This window comes from Mobula birostris, chromosome 4, assembly GCF_030028105.1.
Source record: "Mobula birostris isolate sMobBir1 chromosome 4, sMobBir1.hap1, whole genome shotgun sequence".
Classification (NCBI taxonomy): domain Eukaryota; kingdom Metazoa; phylum Chordata; class Chondrichthyes; order Myliobatiformes; family Myliobatidae; genus Mobula; species Mobula birostris.
In genome coordinates, this window is record NC_092373.1 from 84,885,464 (window position 1) to 84,907,639 (window position 22,176).

The window sequence follows — 22,176 nt, forward strand, 5'->3', positions numbered from 1 at the left end:
ATTTCTTCCTACCTGTCTATACCTGCTATCCACCTCCTTTATGTTTCTTAGCCAGGGCTTCAACATCTCCTGAACCAAGGTTCCCTACACATGTTATCTTCATCTTTTTATTCTGTCAAGCACATAAAAGCTTTGTACTTTCAAAATTATGCATCGGAAGGCCTCCCACTTTTCAAGTTCACTTTTGACAGAAAAGACCTGTTCCAATCCACACTTGCCACATAATTGCTGAAACCATCAAAATTGGCCTTTCTCCAATTTAGAGTCTCAACCCACAGGCCGGACCTACCTTTTTGTATATTTACTTTGAAACTAATGAAATTGTGGTCACTGGATCCAAACTTTTCCCCTACCCAGACTTCTGTCACGTGCCTTGACTCGTGTCCTAATTGCAGATCCAGTAGCACATGCTCTCCCATTGGAACTTCTACGTACTGATCAAGGAAACTTTTCTGAACACATTTGGCAAACTCTATCCCATCTAGTCCTTTTACAGCTATGGGATTCCCAGCTGATGTGTAGAAAGTTAAAATCACCTACTATAATAACTTTGCGACAGTTTGTAATCTCTGGCGTTCCCTGTGTTGCTTTCATGGAAGAGACCAAAAACAATCCCTTGGGTGCCTTTATTGACTCTGATGCAGAAGGGCACTTTTTGGACTTCGGACTGGCCAGAAGATTAAAAATCTCCTTTTAGTGTTTCAACTAGCGGCTTGTTGCCATAGCCCTGGATGGGAGTTCTTGATCTTTGATCCACTCAAGTTCAAGATTGGCCAGCGTGTGAAATCATCCAGCTCCATCTCATTTACTCCCCAGAAATACCACTCGTTCTAGGTCATCCTTGACTGTCATCCCAAAACCTGGGAGTCACTTGGACTACTGGTGTTGTTCTGTGCTGGTCAAACCAGGACAAAAAGAAATACCTCCAAAAGGGGCCTAAGACACCTTCTGAGTTACCTCCGGAAATACCTCCTGAGTTTACTTCTGAGGCAAACTCTGAGGCTACTTCTGACATAGCTCCCAAATTACCTGTTGAATCTTCCACATCTAACCCCCATGCACCTGATTTATTTAGAGTACCTCCAGAACCTTCAGACCTGATGGAAGTCTTCAGCAAGAAAAAGGGCACAACCCTACACCAATGATCTGCTGCTGGGTTCTTGTCCTCCTCCTGGGTTCTCTCTGTCAGCCCCAGAGAGAAAAACCATGGAGGACTACATCCAAGAAGCTCTGGTGTCTGAGTTTATACAACTGTCCACAGGTTTTTCTTCATCACCAAGAAGGATGGTGGAATAAGGGCCTGCATAGACTATAGGAGAGTAAGTACGATCACTGTTAAAAACCGGTTCTCTTGAACGTGGCATTTGAGATTCTCCGGGGAGCTACAATATTTACCAAATTGGACTTTTGATGCACCTGCAACCTAATCAACGCTTGTGAGGGAGATGAATGGAAAATGGGCCACTGCGAATATAGGGTTTTGCCTTTCATGTTCCAGCAGTATTTCAGGCCTTCACCGATGACGTGCTCCAGGAGATGCTACACCACTTTGTCTTGTCTACCTAGACGATATAGTCATTTTCTCCTGATCCACTCAAGAACATGTCCAGCACATTCAATGGGTTCTACAACAGCTTCTCTAGAATCAGTTATTCGTTAAGTTTGAGAAGAGCAAAGTCCATGTATTCACAGTCTCCTTCCTTGGATTTGTTTTATCTAATGGCTCTCTCTCTCTGGATATCCATCCCATAGGATGATGATGGTTTCTTTCAGTCAGTTAGTGGGGTTTGTTGAGGATATACCGCTCCTCAGAAAGGAACAGCGTGTGCATGAATGGATTTTAGGTGAGTAGGGGGTGGCACAGGTCCAGACCCACCCTCTCAACATCCCCTCCTGGATCCAGTGGCATGGTGGGGTCCAAGACGGCTGGGGGATGTTCTGTTGCAGTGAATGGCCAGACCAGGTTTCGATGCAAGGGATGCCCTTTCCGCGCTTCACGGCACGTGTTTGCTAGATGACTGTTGACCCTACGAGAGGGTTCATCTGCCCTTTGACAGGTCTTGTTTTTCATCCTGCAGGGTGTCTAGCCACCCTCCTCACCAGGCAAGCCTGGTGGGGGAGCCAGTTTAGTCGCCAACCACCCAACCATGCGACAGGTAGTGCTGGGTTACATGGTACCAGTAGCACTCAGATGAGTGACCTGACCTGTGGCAACCTACAAATGGATCTCAATAAGCTCCAGACCATGCACAATTGGCCACAACCCAACTCTGCGAAACAATTTGCCCACTTTTACAGGCAGATCATCCTCAATTTCAGTTCAGTGGTAGCACCACTCACCAACCTTACCAAGAAATCTACTGGACCCTTCCGCTGAACTCCAGAAGTCGAGGCGACTTTTGTGGAGTAAAACAAAGGTTCACATCTGCACCTATCCTAGTTCCTCCGGACCTGGACTTGGCTTTCATGGTGAAGATTGATGCATTGGACATGGGAGTAGGGGCCACCTTGTCCCAACAACCTGCCTCGGTCCACAAACCACATTGCTGCACCTTCTACTCATTCTGTCTTTCTTCCACAGAGGCAAAATATGACAATGGGAACTGGTAAATATTTAGCCATTAAAATGGTCGTCAATGAGTGACGGGACAGGTTGGAGGGGTCCAAACATCTGTTTGGTGTATGGACTGACCACAAAAGCCCAGCCTATGTCCAGGATGTAAAGAGGCTGAATTCCAGGCAGGCGTGTTTGTCTCTATTGTTTAGTAGGCTCAACTTCCTTATTACTTAATGCCCAAGATCACAAAATCATAAACCAGGTATCCTGTCTTCACAGTCTGAAGCATCTTACAGGGAGGAGAACTCTTCAACTATAGTTCCAGCTCCAGAGTGGTGGGACCCATCCGCTGGAACGTAGACTTGATAGTGCTCTGACCCCAAGAGCAGCATGGAACAGACCTGAGTACAGGTCCTCCCAGATGTATCTGTGTTCCCCAACCTGTTCGTTCTGAGGTGCTCAACTGGGACACCTCAGAGGTGCTTCAAAACTGGCTGGGCACCAAAGAGTGACTCGTACCCTAGAGTTCAAGTGAAGTTTGAATGGCCAGGCATGACTAAGACATCCAGGAACATCTCTTAGCATCTGCATCAAGGTCTGCTACAGCTTCTCACCATTCCTTTTCACCCTTGGCCCCATATTTCTAAGAACTTTGTCACTCGTCTTCCAGCATCTCAGGGTAATATAGTAATCATGGTGGTCATAAACCGATTCTCCAAGGCCTGCTGCTTCATACCTCTTCCCAAACTATCATCGGTTCAGGGACAACAAAACTGATATAAGATTATAAGACACAGAAGCAGAATTAGGCCATTTGGCCCATCAGGTCTGCTCTATCATTCAATCATGGCTGATCCTTTTTCCCTCTCCTCAGCCCCACTCCCCAGCCTTCTCCCTGTAACCTTTGATGCTGTGTCCAGTCAAGAACCTATCAATCTCTGCCTTAAATACACCCAACGACCTGACCACCACAGCTTCCTGTGGTAATGAATTATACAAATTCACCACCCTCTGGCTAAAGAAATTTCTTCGCATCATTACTTTAGATGGACACTCCTCCGTCCTGAGGATGCGCCCTCTTGTCTTAAGCTCCCCCACCATGGGAAACATCCTTTTCACATCTACTCTGTCTAGCCCTTTCAACATTTGAAAGGTTTCAATGAGAACCCCCTCATTCCTCTAAATTCCAGCGAGTACAGACCCAGAGCTATCAAATGTTCCTCGTATGATAACCCTTTCATTCCTCGAATCATCCTCTGAACCCTCTCCAATGCCAGTTCACCTTTTCTTAGATGAGGAGCCCAAACTGTTCCCAATAGTCAAGGTGAGGCCTCACCAGTGCCTCATAGAGCCTCAGCATCACATCCCTACTCTTGTATTCTAGACCTCTTAAAATGAATGCTAACATTGCATTTGCCTTCCTCTCTACCAACTCATCCTAGTTGTTAACCTTTAGAGTGTTCAGCACAAGGACTTCCAAGTCCCTTTGCACCTCAGATTTTTGGATTTTCTCTCCATTAACAAAATAGTTTGCACATTTATTTCTCCTACCAAAGTACATGACAATGAATTTTCCAACATCGTATTTTATTTGTCACTTTCTTGCCCATTCTCCTAATCTGTGTAGGTCCTTCTGTAGCCTTCCTGTTTCCTCAACACTATCTGCCCCTCCACTAATCTTCATATCATCTGCAAACTTGGCAACAAAAACCATCAATTCCATCATCTAAATCATTGACATACAGTATAAAAAGAAGCAGTCCCAACACCTACTCCTACGGAACACCGCTAGTCACTGGCAGCCAACCAGAAAAGGATTCTTTTAATCCCACTCGCTGCCTTCTACCAATCAGCCAATACTCTAACCATGTTAGTAACTATCCTGTAATACCACAGGCTCTTAACTTGGTAAGCAGCCTCATGTATGGCACCTTGCCAAAGGCATTCTGAAAGTCCAAATATACAATATCCACTACATCCCTGTTATCTAACCTACTTGTAATCTCTTCAAAGGATTCCAGCAGGTTTGTCAGACAAGATTTTCCCTTAAGGAAACCACGTCCTGTCTTGTCCTATGTCACCAAGTACTCCATAAACTCATCTTTAACAATTGATTCCAACATTTTCCCAACCACTGAGGTCAAGCTAACGGGTCTATAGTTTCCTTTCTGCTGTCTTCCTCCTTTCTTAAAGAGTGGAGTGACAATTGCAATTTTCCAGTCCTCTAGCACCTTTAGGTCTTTCAGCATTTTGAGCACTTTCTCCCTTGTGATAGTAACAGAACTTGCTTCTCTCCCCTCACACCCTTCAACATCTGGCACACTGCTAGTGCCTTCCACAGTGAAGTCAGAAGCAAAATACTCATTTAGTTCATCTGCCATCTCCTTATCTCCCATTACAATTTCTCCGGGCTCATTTTCAAACAGTCTTATATCCACTCTCATCTCTTTTATTCTTTACATACTTGAAAAAGCTTTTACTACCCACTTTGATGTTGTTTGCTAGCTTGCTTTCATACTTCATCTTTTCCCTCCTAATGATTCTTATAGTTCTCTGTGAATTTTTAAAAGATTCCCAATCCTCTATCTTCCACCTAATTTTTTCTTTGTTGGATGCCCTCTCTTTTGCTTTTACATTAGCTTTGACTTCCCTTGTCAGCCACAGTTGTACTATTTTGCCATTCGAGTACTTCTTCATTTTTGGAGTATATTTATCCTGCACCTTCCTCATTTTTCCCAGAAGCTCACGTCATTTGCTGTTTTGCTGTCATTCCTGCCACCATCTCCTTCCAATTTACTTTGGCCAGCTCCTCTCTCATACCACTGTAATTTCCTTTACTCCACTGAAATACTGCTGCATCAGACTTTACTTTCTGCCTATCAGATTTTGAGTTGAACTCAGTCAGATTGTGATCACTGGCTCCTAAGAGTTCTGTTACCTTAAGCTCACTATTCAGCTTCGGGTCATTACATAGCATCCAATCCAATAGGTTCAACAACAAACTGCTCTAAGAAGCCATCTCATAGGCATTCAACAAACTCTCTCTCTTGAGGTCCATTACGAGCCTGATTTTCCCAATCGACTTGCATATTGGAATCTCCCATGACTATCATAACATTGCCCTTTTGACACGCCTTTTCTGTTTCTGTTGTAACCTGCAGTCCACATCCCAGCTACTACTGGGAGGCCTGTATATAACTGCCATCAGGTCCTTTTACCCTTGCAGCTTCTTGACTCAACCCACAAGATTTCAACATCTTTTGATCCTATGTCACATCTTTCTAATGATTTGACACCATTCTTTACCAGCAGAGCCGTGCCACCCCCTCTGCCTACCTTCCTATCTTTCCAATACAATGTGTAATCTTGGACATTTAGCTCCCAACTACAACCATCCTTCAGCCACTACTCAGTAATGGCCACAACATCATACCCAACCATCTGTAATAGTGCCGCAAGATCTTATTTCTTATACTCCGTGCAATGAGATATTACAGTTGTATTTGCTACCCTCTTTGATTCTGTATCCCTAATGCACTGATACTTACCCTGCTGGCTGCAATTTTGTCCTGTCATCTGCCTGCCCTTCCTGACAACCCAAATGCATGCTGGTCTTTGCTTTTTTACAATCTATCCCATCCTGAGTCCCTTCATTCCAGTTCCCACTCCCCTGCCAAATTAGTTGAAACCTTCCCCAACAGCTCCACCAAACCTACCCGTGAGAATATTGGTTTCCCTCAGGTTCAGGCGCAACCGGTCACTTTTGTACAGGTCATACCTCCACCAGAAAAGATCCTAGTGATCCAAGAACCTGAAGCCCTGCCCCTGCACCAGTTTCTCAGCACGGGTCATCCTGTTTCTACCCTCACTGGTGCATGGCACAGGTAGCAATCCTTAAATTACTTCCCTAGAGGTCCTGTTTCTCAGTTTTCTACCTAGCTCTCCAAATACTCTTTTCAGGACCTCTTTGCTTCTCGTTCCTATGTCATTCATGCCAATATGTACCAAGACATCGGGCTGCATTCCCCCGCCCCTCAAAAATGCTGTGACCCGTGACCTTGGTACCTGGGAGGAAACATGCCATCCGAGTGTCCCATTCACATCCACAGAATCTCCTGTCTGTTTCCCAGACTGAGTCCCCTATCACTACCATTCCCCTCTTCTCCCTCTTTCCCTTCTGCACCACGGACCCATGCTGAGTTCCAGTAACCCTGTCTCTGTGGCATTCCTCTGGGTGGCGATCCCCCTCAACAGTATCCAAAATGGCATACTTATTATTGAGGAGAATGCTCTGCGCTGACTGCCAACTCACATTTCCATTTCTCCTGGCAGTCACTCAGCTGCCCACCGCTTGCAACTTTGGGGTGACAACTTCCCTGTAACTCTGATTATCTCCTCACTCTCCTGCGCAAACCGAAGGTCATCCAGTTGCTGCCCCAGATCCCTAACACGGTCTTCAAGGAGCTGCAGCCGATGCACTTCACGCAGATGTAGTTCCCCCGGAGACTCTGTGTCTCTCAGGACTCCAGCATTCAGCATGAAGAACACACAACTGCTATTTACTGCACTAGGTACCAGTAAGAGAAAAAAAGGGAAACTTAACAGAAACTTACCCGGAGACACTGCCTCTTTCGAGCCGAAGCCTCCTTATATTAGAGCACTTCTTCAGGATTCACAGTTTCCTCCAAGACCTCATCTCCAATGCAGTCCCCAGGTTGCCTCTAGGCTTTGGAAGGCCTTTTGAGGGCTCACTGGGACCTTTGCCAGTCTGTTATCTGTGTTCCATCCACAGAGCAATGGGCAAATAGAGAGGGTGAACCAGGACCTTGAGAGACGTCTGACCTCAGGGAACTCTACCGCCTGGAGTGACAGCCTGATCTGAGTGGAACTTGTGCACAACACACTTCAGCATTCGTCTATCAGGATGCCTCCTTTCAAATGCCAATTTGGCTACCATCCTCCACTGTTCCCAGAACAAAAAGCAGAGGTTGGGTTTTATCAGCAGACCCACTGGTCCAGAGATGTCACCAAAAATGAGTAAAAGATGAGAGTGGCATTATTGGTTAATTCTCAGCAACAATAAGACCAGGCCAACCACCAGGGAAGACAGGGACCAGCACTTCTTTCCAGTTAGTGGGTCTGGTGCTCAGCTAGAGATCACTTCATGTAAGTTGAGTCCAGAAAATTGGCCTCTTGATACATCAGTCCATTGAAAATCCTGTGACACTTCAACACAGTTGCCTATCGTCTACAAGTCATGGGCACCACGAGGATTCACCACGTATTCACGTATTCTGCCTCAAGCCGTTGCATGCCAGTCCTTTGGCTCCTGTTCCCAAACCTCCTCCACCTCCCCGAATTGTTGAGGAACAATCCACCGGTGCCTTTTGGACACACGCATTGTTTGAGGCAAAAGACAATTACCTCATGGATTAGGAGGGATATGACCCAGAGGAAAGATGCTGGATTCCTTCGTTGGACATCACGGTCCCTACCTTGATATAAGACTTTCACCAGCACCAGCCTGATCATCTTGTGGTTGGGTGGGAGTCTGTCATGGTCCTGACTGAACAGTGGCAGGCATCCAAGTTTTGGTGCTCCAATTCCCTAGAGTATAGTTAGCTGCCGCTCTCCCTTTAAGACTCAGACTGCCAGTTATTGCCAGCCACACTTCTTCATGGAAAGTCTGTACTTAAAGGCCTTGTGCTGAGCACTCTGTGCTCTATTGTAAGAGTTCAATTTCTAGTACGACAGTTTGAGATTTCACCTTTGAATTTCATTTGTGTCGTCTTGTTTATTTTGAGTCTGAGTAAACGCTAGACTTTACTCTGCACTTAGGTTCACGACCATTACACAGTGAAAGATCTTCTACATCAATTCCAGCTTCCTGGAGTTTCCATTAATTCCAAGGTTGCCCAAAAAACTCTCATAATCCCAATCCTGATTAGTGAGCACTACTAATCATCTAGGATAGAGAACTCCAGATTCTCGACTCTCTGGGCGAAGGTGTTTCTCCTGCACAGGTGATCCCCTCATTCTGAGGCAACAGCACTTAGGTTAAGTATTCATTTCATGAAACACCTGCAAACTACCATTGAAAGTGAAAGGGCAATGGTATGTGGCTTTTGATCTGTCATGGCAAAAGGGAGTTCCTTAACGTAGCGTTGGAACAAATAGGAGTCAACCATCTGGGGGAGGCTGCAATTGAAGATGAAATGAGATAAATGTCCTAGCAGAAAGAGTAAAGAGATGGGACAGATTTTAAACTAATAAGATTGTTGGTGGGAATAGAAACAGTGGGTAAGTGGGAAATTATCATTTACAACCATAAATGTGAAAGAAACAGGGGAGAGCTTGAGCAGATTATACAAGGAAAAATATAAATGACCAGAGAGCGATAGAGCAGGCATGTAAAAAGATTACCAAAAGGAAATGGAGGGAACGGCTCCCAAAACTGAGTAAAACTGTGTCTGCAATAAAATAAAAAGAGCTGAAAGCCATAATCATTGTAGATATAAGTCAATATAAGGCAGCAGAAAATATACAGTCATATAGTTATAGAGAAATACAGCAAGGAAACAGGCCCTTCAGCCCAACTGGTCCATGCTGGCCATGCTATCTTCCCTGATAGTTCCATGTGTCTGTGTTTGACCCAGAACCCTCCAAGCACTTCTCTTTCATGCCTCCTATCCAAATGTGTCTTAAATGGTGAAATAGTACCCATCTCGACCACTTCCTCTGGCAGCTCATTCCAGGTAACCGCTACCCTTTACATAAAGAAGTTCTTTCTCAGGTCCCTTTCAAATGCTTCTCCTCTTATGCCTGTGCCCTCTAGTTTTGGACTCCTCAATTCTGGGGAAAAGACTATGACTGTCGAATTTATGATTTTATAAACTTCTATGATGTCAACTCTCATTCTCGTACACTTCAAGGAAAGCCAGAAATTGAAGATTGCAGGGTACAAAATGTAAGCGATGCAAAAGAAAAACAAGAGTTGGGTTAGCAGGAAAGTTATTTTGTAAACCAGTAAGGCAATAGACTCTGTGTGAAAGAAATAAAAGATCATTGGTGGAGGGAGAATACTGACAGAAAAATGCAGACTGGGAAAAATATCATTTAATAACAACAATGGATAATTTTAAGTGCTGCAAAATTAATTGAACAGATAAGTGAGGTCTAAGGGGAAAAGAGTTTCCACTATCTGGACAGGACTCTTTCCTAATCCAATGTGTAGGAATCCCAATGAAGGAATATTGACTATTTGATACAATAATATAAAGTGTACCAGAGCTGATAAGAGCAGGGAAATTTCTCGACAAAATTGATCAAAAAATATGCACTTTGAAATAATGACTGAATGTTCCTGAATTTCACAATGATTGGATACTAAGCTGGAGAAAAGTCCACTCTGAGCCAATGCTGAGGGATTGATATCGGACAGTAATCATTTTTTGACACATTGGGTAAAGACATGGATTTCCTTCCTCATTGGACGTTGGTGAATTAAACCATCCATTAGGCTTATATCAGGTGACACAAGTTTACATCTTAAAAATCCACTGTGTGATTTTAAACTCCTTCCTCTTACAAATCCGGTAAGATAAACATGTCAACAAGCAGAGGTTTAATTATTTAATTTAATTACTTGCTTGAATTTCTTTCAGATGCCTGACTGAGAAGGGTGATGTCACTTTCATCAAAGATACAACTGTCTTTGAGAACACTGATGGTATGTGTGAGTTTCTGCCTGAATTGTTAGTATTCTCAGTGATGGTCTAACTCGTGATGGAAGGGCTGAGAAATTGATTAAATACGGATATGCCGTCTGGTGGTGTAGTGGCATCCGCACGAGACTTCGAGGCAAATGGTCCCAGGTTCAAATTCAGATGGCTCTTTGTACGCTTTCAATCCGTGCTGGGTTCAGTGTCCAGCTAGCAATTTGACCTCATTATAATTCAGACAAATGCTAAAAAAAATGGCAAGGTTGCTGCCTGATGTGCCACAAGGCATAGAGAGAAACATCCACATGGTGATATAATGCACTAATCTTCTACTGGATTTGCTTGCTTTTTTGTTGTAGATGATTGGAGCATGAAGTAGGCCTTCAACCCCTCAGACTGGCTCAACCATCCAATATGCCTTTATTCCATGTCCCTTAAAACTCTGTTACTTAACAACTCTATCATATATGTAGTATTTCAGTTGGTCTATGAAAGGATATTTTGTGAGATGCAACTAGTTCCATTGTGGATACATGGTATGTTTTTGTAGGCCTTAGTTAGGTTCCTGATGACCGTGTCATGAACAGCACAGAGTGAATGGCCTTCCACATTGCAATATAACTCAGGTCACTTGTCACAATGGGTATATATAGCTTATAGATGATTCTTTGCCTATACACACAAGTGTTAACCAGAGGGTTAAAGTATGTTAATATTAATTAAAAGCCCATCCATACCTGAATCAAAGAACTTACCAAGACCTATAATTCTTCTTTATGCTAAGCTCCTGTATCCTTATCAGATCCTTGGTAGTTTCAGCTGCCTCAAACCTAAAGCCCTCAGACCCTCCTCCATTAATCCTCTTTTTGCACCCAGCTGAACAACTCTCTACCTGTTCGCCACTAATTCCCCATCTTTCTTCTTGCCCTTCTGATCTCTCCCACCCCAATCTTCTCCCAGCCGCCAACACCTTCCATGATAATTGGCTCCTTTTCTGAGATTTACTCCTCCCCACCCCACCACACTCCCACCCAACTCCCCGCCCCCACCCTCACCATTCTCCTGTCCCAAGTCCATGCTCTGACATGAAAGAAACGAGCACTGTGGGCTGCCACCATAACTTAATGGACTGTCAGTGAAGGGGCAGAAGCAGTGAGACAGATAGACTCAAGTAGAGCAAATAGAAATGTGAATAAGTGGTGCTCCAGTGAGCACCCACTAAATAAAGGTACAAGTCACTGTAACAGTTTGACTTTTTTAGTCAGAAATTTGCTTCCTGAACCCTTTTACTGACTGTGACTTTATCTTCAAAAGTTTTAATCTGTTTGTTTTGAGATTCCAATGGTTGTTTAAAATAATCAGCACCTTTAAGTATCTTTTTCAATTTTGCTGGAGCCATTGCTATATTTGTAAGTTGTTTCCCACTTGAGTCTTCCAATCGCGAAGGGCGAACACAGAGTCATTGGTGTGTGTGGGGGTGAGGGGGACTGGACCCCGTCCTATCATGGTGGATGTGGAGAGGCTCGGAGTGATTGGCAGGAATTGCTCATCGGACCCAGGCCTTGGGATACCACGCGGGAGAGGGTCCTGCACTACATGAGCCGTCTCATGGGGATGCCTACCGTGCCCTTCCGTGCCACTCCAAAGCAGTTCCTGCACGAGCTGCTCTTGCACACCTTTCACTTCCTTGCCGTTGTCTACTAATCAGGCTCATCTTGGTGATCTGTTTTACCATCTGGCAGTGGAGGAGGTCCCCCGTGGAAATCTCTTCATGCACGGGTCTTTCTCCTGTATTTAGGGGACTTGGGCTGGAAGATGTCGCATAGGGCAGTCCCTTGCAACAAGTTCACTGACACCCCATCCAGCTGTCCATTCTGTGGCCGGGAGGAGTCAGTGTACCACGCTTATGTGGAGTGGGAGAGGTTGCAGACCCTATTTGAGTATCTGAAGGGGCTGCTGCTCAGGTCTGGCTGCACTTCAGCCCCGTGCTCCTCACGTGTGGGCATCCAGTACAGAAGGGGACGGGAAACGAGGAGGATCCACTGGTGGGCTTGCCCCTGGGCCTGGCACAGGTCTCGGTGGCAGAAAGTCAAAGGCTCTGCCAGGGCTGACTGCCTGCCTGCTCCTCTTCCAAGGATATGTTTGTGCCTGGCTGTCCTCAGGCAGGGAGCATGTGGTCCTAATGGGTATTGTAGGGGATTTCCTGGAGCAGTGTGGCCCTCCAGGGAATTGACTGGTTTATAGACAGTAGTAAGCATATTCTAATTTGAATTTATTCACTGTCTTGTTCAGACTTAATGCTTATACTTTGTGTATTTGTTGTGTAAATAAACTTTTATAGTTTTGTAAAATAACAGACTTTTTTGTGTCTGTTGTTGCACTAGGTCTGTGAAATGACTCAGAGGATTGTAATTCTTCATCATTAACCTTATCAGAATTGTCTATAGGCCTAGACCTAGAAACTTCATCTTCCATGTCACATCTTCTCTTCAAAAATTGCCACTGTGGACCATCTTTAGAATGAAAAGTTCCCTCTAATTTTCTATTACTCCAGTGGAGTTTGTTCACTCCCATAAGTCAGTCAGCAGCATGCAAGGGGAAGTTGGGGGAGGTAATTTGGGAGGGAGAGGCTGATGACACAGACCAAGTTGGGCGAGTCTGTTCAATGCTTGGAAAATGCACTTGATGCTCCTCATTAGCCTAGTGTCCTCCTCTCCATGTAATACAGCACTCTTCAGTTATCAGCCTACCATCTTCCCCCCGTGCAATACAGTACTCTACAGTTATCAGCCTACTGTCTTCCCCTCCATGCAATGCACTGCTCACCAATTATCAGCCTAACATCCTTCCCATGGTGTAATACAGCACTCACCATCAGCCTACCGTCTTTCCCTCCATACAATACAGTGCTCACTAATTATCAACCTACCATCCTCCCCTCTGCGCAATATAGCCCTCACTAATTATCAACGGCCTCCCTTATCTCACATTAATAACTAAGAACAAATATGGTCCTACTGTGCACTGCCATACTGGGCTGAGGGACCCCGAATGAGTTTGCTAATGGCACTGCTTGGTCACTAACCACCACAGCGAGTGCTAGCATGGCAGATTGCGTGAAATTCAAAAAATGGTATTTATTTTTTTAACTTCTGACAACAACAGTTACTGTTGTGATCGGCAAATTTATAGGTGGCGGTTTGAGCTGTGCCTTGCCACACAGTCATGGCTTTAGAGAGAGTAAACCAGTGGGCTAGGCATGGATCTTTGGGGTGTGTCAGTGGTGACTGGCAGTGAGGAGGAGATGTTGTTTTCAACCTGCACTGACTGTGGTCTCCTGGTGAGGAAGTGAAAGAACCAGTTGGAGAGGGAGATTCGGAGGCCCAGGCAAATTGCAGCATGTCCAGGTCTTTGCTCAGGTAGGAGTTGATTCTGGCCAAGACCAACCTCTCAAAGCACTTCATCACAGGAAATGTGAGTGCTATTGGGCACTAGTCGATGAGACAGATCTCCCTGCTCTTCGCAGGCAATGGTATAATTGTTGCCCATTTGAAGCAGGTGGGGACCTCTAACTGCAGCAATGAGCAATTGACTCTCGCCAGCTGGTTGGTGCAGGTTTTCAGTGCCCTACCAGGTATACCATTGGGACCTGATGCATTGCAAGGATTCACCCTCCTGAAAGATGTTCTGGCATTAGCCTCTGAGACAGAGATCACAGGGTCACTGGAAACCACAGGTATCCTCATTGCTGTGGTTTTATTCTCCCTTTGAAAGCATGATCATCTGGAAGTGAAGCATTGCAGCCTTTCACGATGTTCGGTTGTGTCTCGTAGGAAGCAACGCCCTGCCAACCCTGCCAGAGCTGGCCTGCAACCGATTTTGTCTCTAACTTCAATTGGAATTGTTTTTCCACTCTTAACATAGCCTCCCATTGGTTGTATCTGGAATTCCTGTATCATTCTGGATCACTGGTCTTGAATGTCACAGATCTAGCCCTCAGCAGACTGCAAATCTCCTGGTTCACCCACTGCATTTCGTTTGGCTGTGCCCGGTTTGTTCTCGAAGGTGCACACTCACCCACAAAGGAGTTGGTGACGACCATGGCATATTCATTCCAATTCGAAGATGAACCCCTGAATATTGTCCAGTCTCCCGATTCAAAGCAGTCCTGTAGACACTTCTCCACCTCCCTTGACAATACCATCATGGTCCTCACCACTGGTGCTGCGGTATGTAGTCTCTGCCTGTATGCTGGGAGTAGAAGTACAGCCAAGTGATCGGACTTGACAAAGTGCGGGTGTGGGATAGAATGATAAGCGTTTTTGATGGTGGTGTAACACTTTAACTAACAGTGGTCAAGTATGTTGGCTGCTCAGGTGATATATTGGTGATAGTTTGTCAGAGACATCAGCTGCATCTTCTCCTGAAGGGAGGTAATCAAACCTGGATAGCAAGAAGGCCGATTGTTTTGGTGTTTTTTAGAATATGTACCCCTTCTTTGTATATTGTAATGGACCTACGTTTTCCTTTCAAGGTAATTTGCAGGAGGATTGGGCTGAAGGTCTCAAGTCCGGTGATTACAGGCTTCTGTGCCTAAATGGCTCCCAGGCTGCTGTGACAGATTACAAGACGTGTCACCTGGCTCAAGTACCTGCTCAAACTGTTGTATCCCGAAGAGATATGAGGGATCGAGTCTTGAGTTTTTTAAAAGAGGAGCAAGTGAGTACTTCTATTTCAGTTGCACTCAACATGAGCCTCTCAAGCCTGTCTTTGTACGTCGCAAGTGTTTAGAACACAATTTGGGGTCCAATCATCTGTATTTCAGGACTTTGAGTTTGACCTATGCCCAGTGGAAGCCATAGTAATGCAGCCCATTGGGTTTGCACCAACCATCATGTATACATTACAATAATTGAACAGTAACCACACTTTTTATTTATGGGTCACATTCCCAAGGAGCTCTTCCCAATCCCCCTACCCAGATTTTACCACTCACCTACACACCAGTGGCAATTTTTAGTGGCCAATTATCCTATTAAATCTCACACCTTTGGGATGAGGGAAGAAAGCGGGGCACCCAGAGGAGAGCCACACAGACACAGGAGAAATCTGCAAATTCTACACAGACCAGAGTTCAGTATCAAAGATGGGTCACCAGAGCTTTGAGGATTCAGCTCGACCAACTGCACCACTGTGTAACAAGTCTCTGCAGCGTTTGATCTGGCAGTGCAAAGGGAACTCTGTCTCTATCTAACTGTGCCACGGCTAGCCTTTAACAATCCTCAACAAGTGGAGCTTATTTTGGCTAAACATTGTTCGGATAAATGTCCCATCTGCCAACCGCAAATAATCTTCAGGAAAGGGACACACCAGCAAGCAGAAAGTTATAGAGGGAAGATCAAATCATTGCAAAGAATCTGAGAATAGTGAATGATATGGACTCGCATGGTTAGTTCAGTGTTGAAACCACTCCGGTTTCCTTGTCTGCATAAGTCTAGGGAAGACAACCCCTGGCCCCACCAAACTCTAAAGACTGAAGCACACTTGATCCCACCCCAGACCTCAGTCTGTGTGGATGCTGTGTCACTTCCTACCCTGTTACAAATTACTGCCAAGAAATAACAGACAGCACACTGCATATGATTAAAGGAATTATATTTATGAATCTTAACTAAAGGGTGAGTAAGGAATAACAAAAAAGAAAAGGGCCCATTCTAATTAAACAGTCAAATGTGCACAAGTTAGAGCTCATCTTGAACTTCTCTGTCACTCACGCGCTGGGCCCTAGGTCAATGTAAAAGCATACACCACCTTCCGAACGTCACTCGCAATCCATCTCAAACAAACGGATCTCCCACAGGATTGTACATTACGACTGGTTCTCCCCAGTGTCTTCTCTCTTCATCTCCCCTCAAACAAAAGCCCAAGCCCAACCTTTATTGTCTCTCATCAAGAAAACCTCCCGCTAATTGGATGGCACACATTCGACGTCATCCCTTATCTTCAACAATAACCCAAACAGTCTGAAAGCAGAACAAACAGCTCTTACAGAGCTGCTAAATGAAATACCTACAGCAAAACAGTAAAGATGTGAACCAGGGCATCACAATGTCAATGCCTCCACGCATTCCGGTGAGTAATTTGTGTACGCCAGCGTATCTTCTACAGGCATTAACTATGTTACCACTCATTACAGAAGAAATACGGCCGCAATGGGACAGAGAAAGAGAGGTTCTCGATGTTCAGTACAAACAATTTGTACTCCTGGGGTATTCTGTTTGCATCCAGCACCCAGTGTCTGGTTGAAGTGTTAACCACAAGTTACAGAGAATTCTTAGGTGAAGGATATGTCAAAGCAATGGAAGGCCTCCACAGCTGTGTCCCACCAGGTAACTTTACTGCTTCACTTCATTGCAAAAGGCTGCACAAAGTAATACCCATGTCTTGAAGGTGTTAAATACCTGAGTCCTGGGAAAGAGACACGCTATTCTCTCTGCTCTGCTCATTGGAGTAGTATCATCATGTAAAAAAAGTGAATGAGAGGGATGTCACAGAAATGAACAAATCGAGTTTGTAGTTAAATCACACCAATCATGTTGCAATATACGCATCACAGGTGCTGATGACGAAAATGGTCGCTAAGCCAGAGAATAGTGGATAAGAAATGATCAGATGGAAGACTTTAACTTGGACAGAGGGGACAGAATGGTTGAAGGTACAGGAAGAGATAGCCAGAGCAAGAATCTTGGCCACTGAGCTTTCCACAGAGTGAAAGCAGATATTGTCCACAATCTGAAGATCTTTTAATTAAATGTATGGGGACAGAAAATAATCATAAATGACTTGCAGAATTCTGAAATTTATACTGAAGAATCAGAATAGAAAAAGTAATACCCATTATGTACTGAGCAGGGTGGAGTCTAACTAGAGTTGTGTTAATGCTTCTAGGTTCCACACATCGAGAAGGATAAATGGGCAGTTCGGTGTAGAATTACTAGAGAGCAATATGGACCTCAAAGTTTAAATGATAAAATGAGATTACACTACCTATGTTTTATTACTTGGAATTTATAAATTTAAGGATGATTTAATTGGAGTTACTGAGGAAATAAGGGGCATTGAATGAGTAGGGGGAAAGTATCAATTTTTATGGCTCGGTAAGGCTACGACCCAGGGAAGTTTGGTTGCTGGTGGTGGGAAGGATTAGTAGCTGGGGGAAATGGTGTTGGTGGGACATAGACAAAATATAACCATCTTTCAGAAGGTTAGGAAATATTTCCACATATAATGAACTATAGAACCTTATCCTCAACATGGTTTGATGCAAGGATGATAAGACCTATGATTTCTTAAGGCAAGATTTGAAGACATATGGGACAGAGAATGACAAGTGAAGTTGGGTTAGAGAACATCCCTGACCTAAAAGCCTGGTGGAACTAGCACGTGGGCTGAATTATATCCACTCTTCCTACATTACTGTAAGTGAACAGTTGGAAGTGCAACACACCAGTAGTTGATGACTTTTTGTAATCTCTGTCTTTGCAGATGGTCCTGCTGCTTCTTGTTTTCAGCAGTAAGTAGGCCCATGGTGAAACCTCACTGAGTTCCCTGTTTGAGACCTACTGGCTCCTGGAAGATGGGCTAATGTTCTCCATTTGCAGCACATCAATGTCCACCCGATTTCCAGCTGAATTGGTTATTTTGTTTTAAAGTCCATTAGTACAATGTAGCATGATCTCATTCTGTCTCTGTAACAATAAATAAACTCCATTAGTAATCTCATTCTTTTAAGTGTGTGGCTGTGAAGATCAACAATTGTAGGAGCATACAGGCCGTCTTCAGGTAACAAACAGGTTCCACTTTTACAGATGTCCATACGTCAGAAAATTAATAAACACTCAACATTGTAAACGTAGTTCCACAACATATTAACAAATGACAACAAAAGCACATGACACTTACAAGAACAATTATAAAAATATGAGCAAGAGAGAGGAAACTAGTTCTGGTATTCAGAGTAATGATAATGAATGTGTGTATGTACATTGGACTTATGAATTCAATATTATATGAACTTGCTCATCTTTACAGATGTCCCTAAGTTGTGTGTTTGTAACCTGGGCATGGTCTGTATACAGCAAATGGCCTGAGGTGGAAGGAAAATGTTGATATATTCTAGTGCTGGATGAATATAATGGATTCTCCTTTTATCTGTTCTGATAAAGTCCATTCCAGTAGTTCTCTCTGCTCTAGTACAGAACCAGCAAAGCCCACTTGAAGAGATGACTCCATAAGAACATAAGCGTAGGAGCAGAATGAGGCTATTTGGCCCATCAAGCCTGCTCCACCATCCAATCATGACTCATCTTTTTTCCCTCTCCTCAGCCCGGCCTTCTCCGTGTAACTTCTGATGCTATGTCCAATCAAGAACCTATCAAGCTCTGCCTTAAATACACTCAATGACCTGGCCTCCACCGCTACCTGTGGTAACAAATTCCACAAATTCACCACCCTCTGGCTAAAGAAAATTCTCCGCATCTCTGTTTTAAATGGATGCCCCTATCCTGAGGTTGTGCCCTCTTGTTCTAGACTCCCCCACCATGGGAAACATCTTTGCCACATCTACTCTGTCTAGGCCTTTCAACATTCGAAATGTTTCAATGAGATGCCCCCTCATCTTTCTAAATTCCAGCGAGTACAGGCCCAGAGCCATCAAACATTATGATAACCCTTTCGTTCCTGGAATCATCCTTGTGAACTTCCTCTGAACCCTCCCTAATGCCAGCATATCTTTTCTTAGATAACAAGCCCAAAACTGTTCACACTACTCAAGGTGAGGCCTCACCAGTGCCTTATATAGCCTCAACATTGCATCCCTGCTCTTATATTCTAAACCTCTTGAAAGGAATGCTAACCTTGCATTTGCCTTCCTCACCACCCACTCAACTCGCAAATTAACCTTTAGGGTGTTCTGCACAAGGACTCTCAAGTCAAAGGTTTCAAAGGTACACCTAATATCAAAGAAATGTATACAATGTACATCCTGAAATGCTTTTTCTTCACAACCATCCACAAAAACAGAGGAGTGCCCCCAAAGAATGAAGGACAGTTTAATGATACAACCTCAAAGTCCCAACCCCAGCTTCCCTCCCTCCCGTGCGTAAGCGGCAGCAAGCAACAATCCTCCCTCCCCCCACCGGCCAGTTGTGAAACCCCGAGATCGGGTCCCATTCCTGCAAGGAACCATAGTCAGCATGTAACTCCAGGTCAGGGTCTTCAAAAGAACCCTGAAAGGGAAAAATAGAGATATTAAAGATAGAAATAGAGCTGTTTCTGAAGATGCCAGCAAAGGAGTCGCTGTTAGGTGCCATTAACCCTCCTAAGCTCTGCTTTCCTTTTGCATCTCAGATTTTGGGATTTTCTCCCATTTAGAAAATAGTCTGCACAATTATTTCTTCTACTAAAGTGCATGACCATGCATTTTCCAACATTGTATTTCACTTGCCACTTTCTTGCTCATTCTCCTAATCTGTCTAAGTTCTTCTGCAGCATTCCTGTTTCCTCAACTCTACTTGCCCCTCCACTAATCTTCATATCATCTGCAAACTTGGCAACAAAGCTATGTATTCCATCATCTAAATCATTAATATACAGCATTAAAAGAAGCGGTTTCATCACCAACCCCTGCTGAACACCACTAATCACTGGCAGCCAACCAGTAAGGGATGCTTTTATTCCCACTCGTTGCCCCTTTCCAATCAACCAATGCTCTAAACATGCCAGTAGCTTTCCTGTAATACCATGGTAAGCAGCCTCATGTGTGACACCTTGACAAAGGCCTTCTGAAAGTCCACACAACAACCACAGTATCCCCTTTATCTACCCTACTTTCTGTGTACATACATCTACTGATGCTTCTGGACACATGTTCAGTGATGTTCCTGTAATCATCGGGTGTTTCGGGTCCTTCAACATCATACAACCTCCTCCAGGTGACCCAGCCGGGGCTGATCAGACCCCAGCTTGTGTCCAGATGACTAGCTACTTATGACTCCATGGCTCCCCTCTTTTGAGCCACAGCCATCTTGAGGCCCTCTCTGCCACATCTGTGGTACTGTGGATGGCTCTCCTCTTCCTCTGTACCTCGATGCCCAAAATGCTGCAGGCCCTAACTAAAGAACGGGCTATGAATCCCCTACAACCAACCTCCACTGGGAGACACCTCGCCCTCCATCCAGCCTGCTGACAGTTGCTGACCAGTCCTGCATACTTCGAGAGCTTCCTTTCAAAGGCCTCCTCCAAGCGATCTTCCCATGGGACTGTCAGCTCCAGCAGCACCACTTGCTTAGTCGACTCAGACACTAGGACAATGTCTGGTCACAGGTGGTGGCTGTGATATGGTTGGGGAACTTCAGCTGCCCTTCGAGGTCCACCAACAGCTGCCAGTGCCTTGCAGAGGTCAGAATGCCTGCAGATGTTCTTTTGGCAGGTATTGGCTGCTCCCCAGCCCTGACAAAGGCAATAGTCTGCTTGGAGGGTCGGGACCGCTTCGCCCACTCAACTCCTGCGCTGACGGCTTCAGCGATGGTCTTCAGGACCTGATCATGCCTCCACCTGTACCGTCCCTCACCAAGTGCCCTTGCACAGCCGCTGAGGATGTGCTCCAGGGTTCCTCGTTTGGATGAGAAATTGGGTGCGGTGTGGTTCGGCTTTCCAAAGATCAGCCCAGGTCACTTTCCTCTCAACCGCATTCTCCCATTTTGTCCAAGCTCCCTGTTGCCTCATTCCCACTGCCTTGCATGCTCTCATCTCCTCCACTACTGCTCTCACCTCCTCCTGAACTAGATGACGTCTTTCCTTCCCTCTGGTGTCCATTTGGGGAGTTGGAAAGGATCCTATCCCAGCTCGGCCTTGTGTGACCACTCCCACTAGCCTCCTGTGACACAGCCTCGCCTCTGCCTCCTGAACAGCTTCCTCTGCCCTCCACTTCCTGCCAGTACTTACTTGGATCCCTGCTCTAGCCATCTTCGGGTCACTTGATTCCCTATACTGTAGCACTTCTCTGGCTCTTGCTACCTTGAATTCTTCCTCCAATCTCCTCAAACAATTCCAACAGGTTCATCAGGCTAGATTTTCCCTTAAGGAAACCATGCTGACCTTGTCCTATCTTGTCCTGTGTCATCAAGTACTCCATAACCTCATCCTTAACGATTGTCTCCAACAATTAATTCTTTTCATTGTTTTCTGTAGGTTTTTAAAAGCTTCCCAATCCTCTATCTTCTTCCTAATTTTTGCTCAGTTGTATGTCCTCTTTTTTGCTTTTATTTTAGCTTTGGCTTCCCTTGTCAGCCATGGTTGTGCTATTTAACATTGAGCATTTCTTTGGTTTTGGAATATATCTATCCTGCACCTCCTTTATTTTTCCCAGAAAATCAAGCGAGTGCTGCTCTGCTATTACCCCTGCCAACATCTCTTTCTACTTTACTTTGGTCAACTCCTCTCTCCTGCCACTGTAATTTCTTTTCTTTCTTTCTTTATTAATCTTTTTATTGATTTAAAAGGAGCATAAATACAATCAAGAGGAAAATTATCTCAAATATATATATCAGTAACAATATAAACTGAGATTAAGATAGACATTGTCAAAATCATAGATATTATTAAACTAGTATAAAATATATAATAAAAAAAATGAAAATAGTAATTCTCCTCTTATCAGCTTATGAAGAGAAAAGAAAAAACATTGAGTTTTAAATGAAGAGAAAAAAAACCCACTACACTATATTTTAGATTTAGATTATGAAGACACGTAGTCCTCTTTTATTGTCATTTAGTAATGCATGCATTAAGAAATGATACAATATTTCCTCCGGTGTGATATCACAAAACACAGGACAG

The 22,176-nt window shown here is 44.4% G+C and overlaps 1 protein-coding gene across 1 annotated transcript in view; it reads left to right on the plus strand.

Moving 5' to 3' along the window:
- LOC140196454 (serotransferrin-B-like) overlaps positions 1 to 18,058 on the plus strand; it is a 44,818-nt gene extending 26,760 nt beyond the window's left edge. The window contains exons 7-10 of the mRNA XM_072255703.1: positions 10,222 to 10,286; positions 14,813 to 14,997; positions 16,475 to 16,667; positions 17,824 to 18,058. Of these exons, the coding sequence (XP_072111804.1) occupies positions 10,222 to 10,286; positions 14,813 to 14,997; positions 16,475 to 16,667; positions 17,824 to 17,855 (475 nt within the window). The 3' untranslated portion in view covers positions 17,856 to 18,058. The remainder of the gene's footprint in view (positions 1 to 10,221; positions 10,287 to 14,812; positions 14,998 to 16,474; positions 16,668 to 17,823) is intronic.
- Positions 18,059 to 22,176: the final 4,118 nt, after the last annotated feature.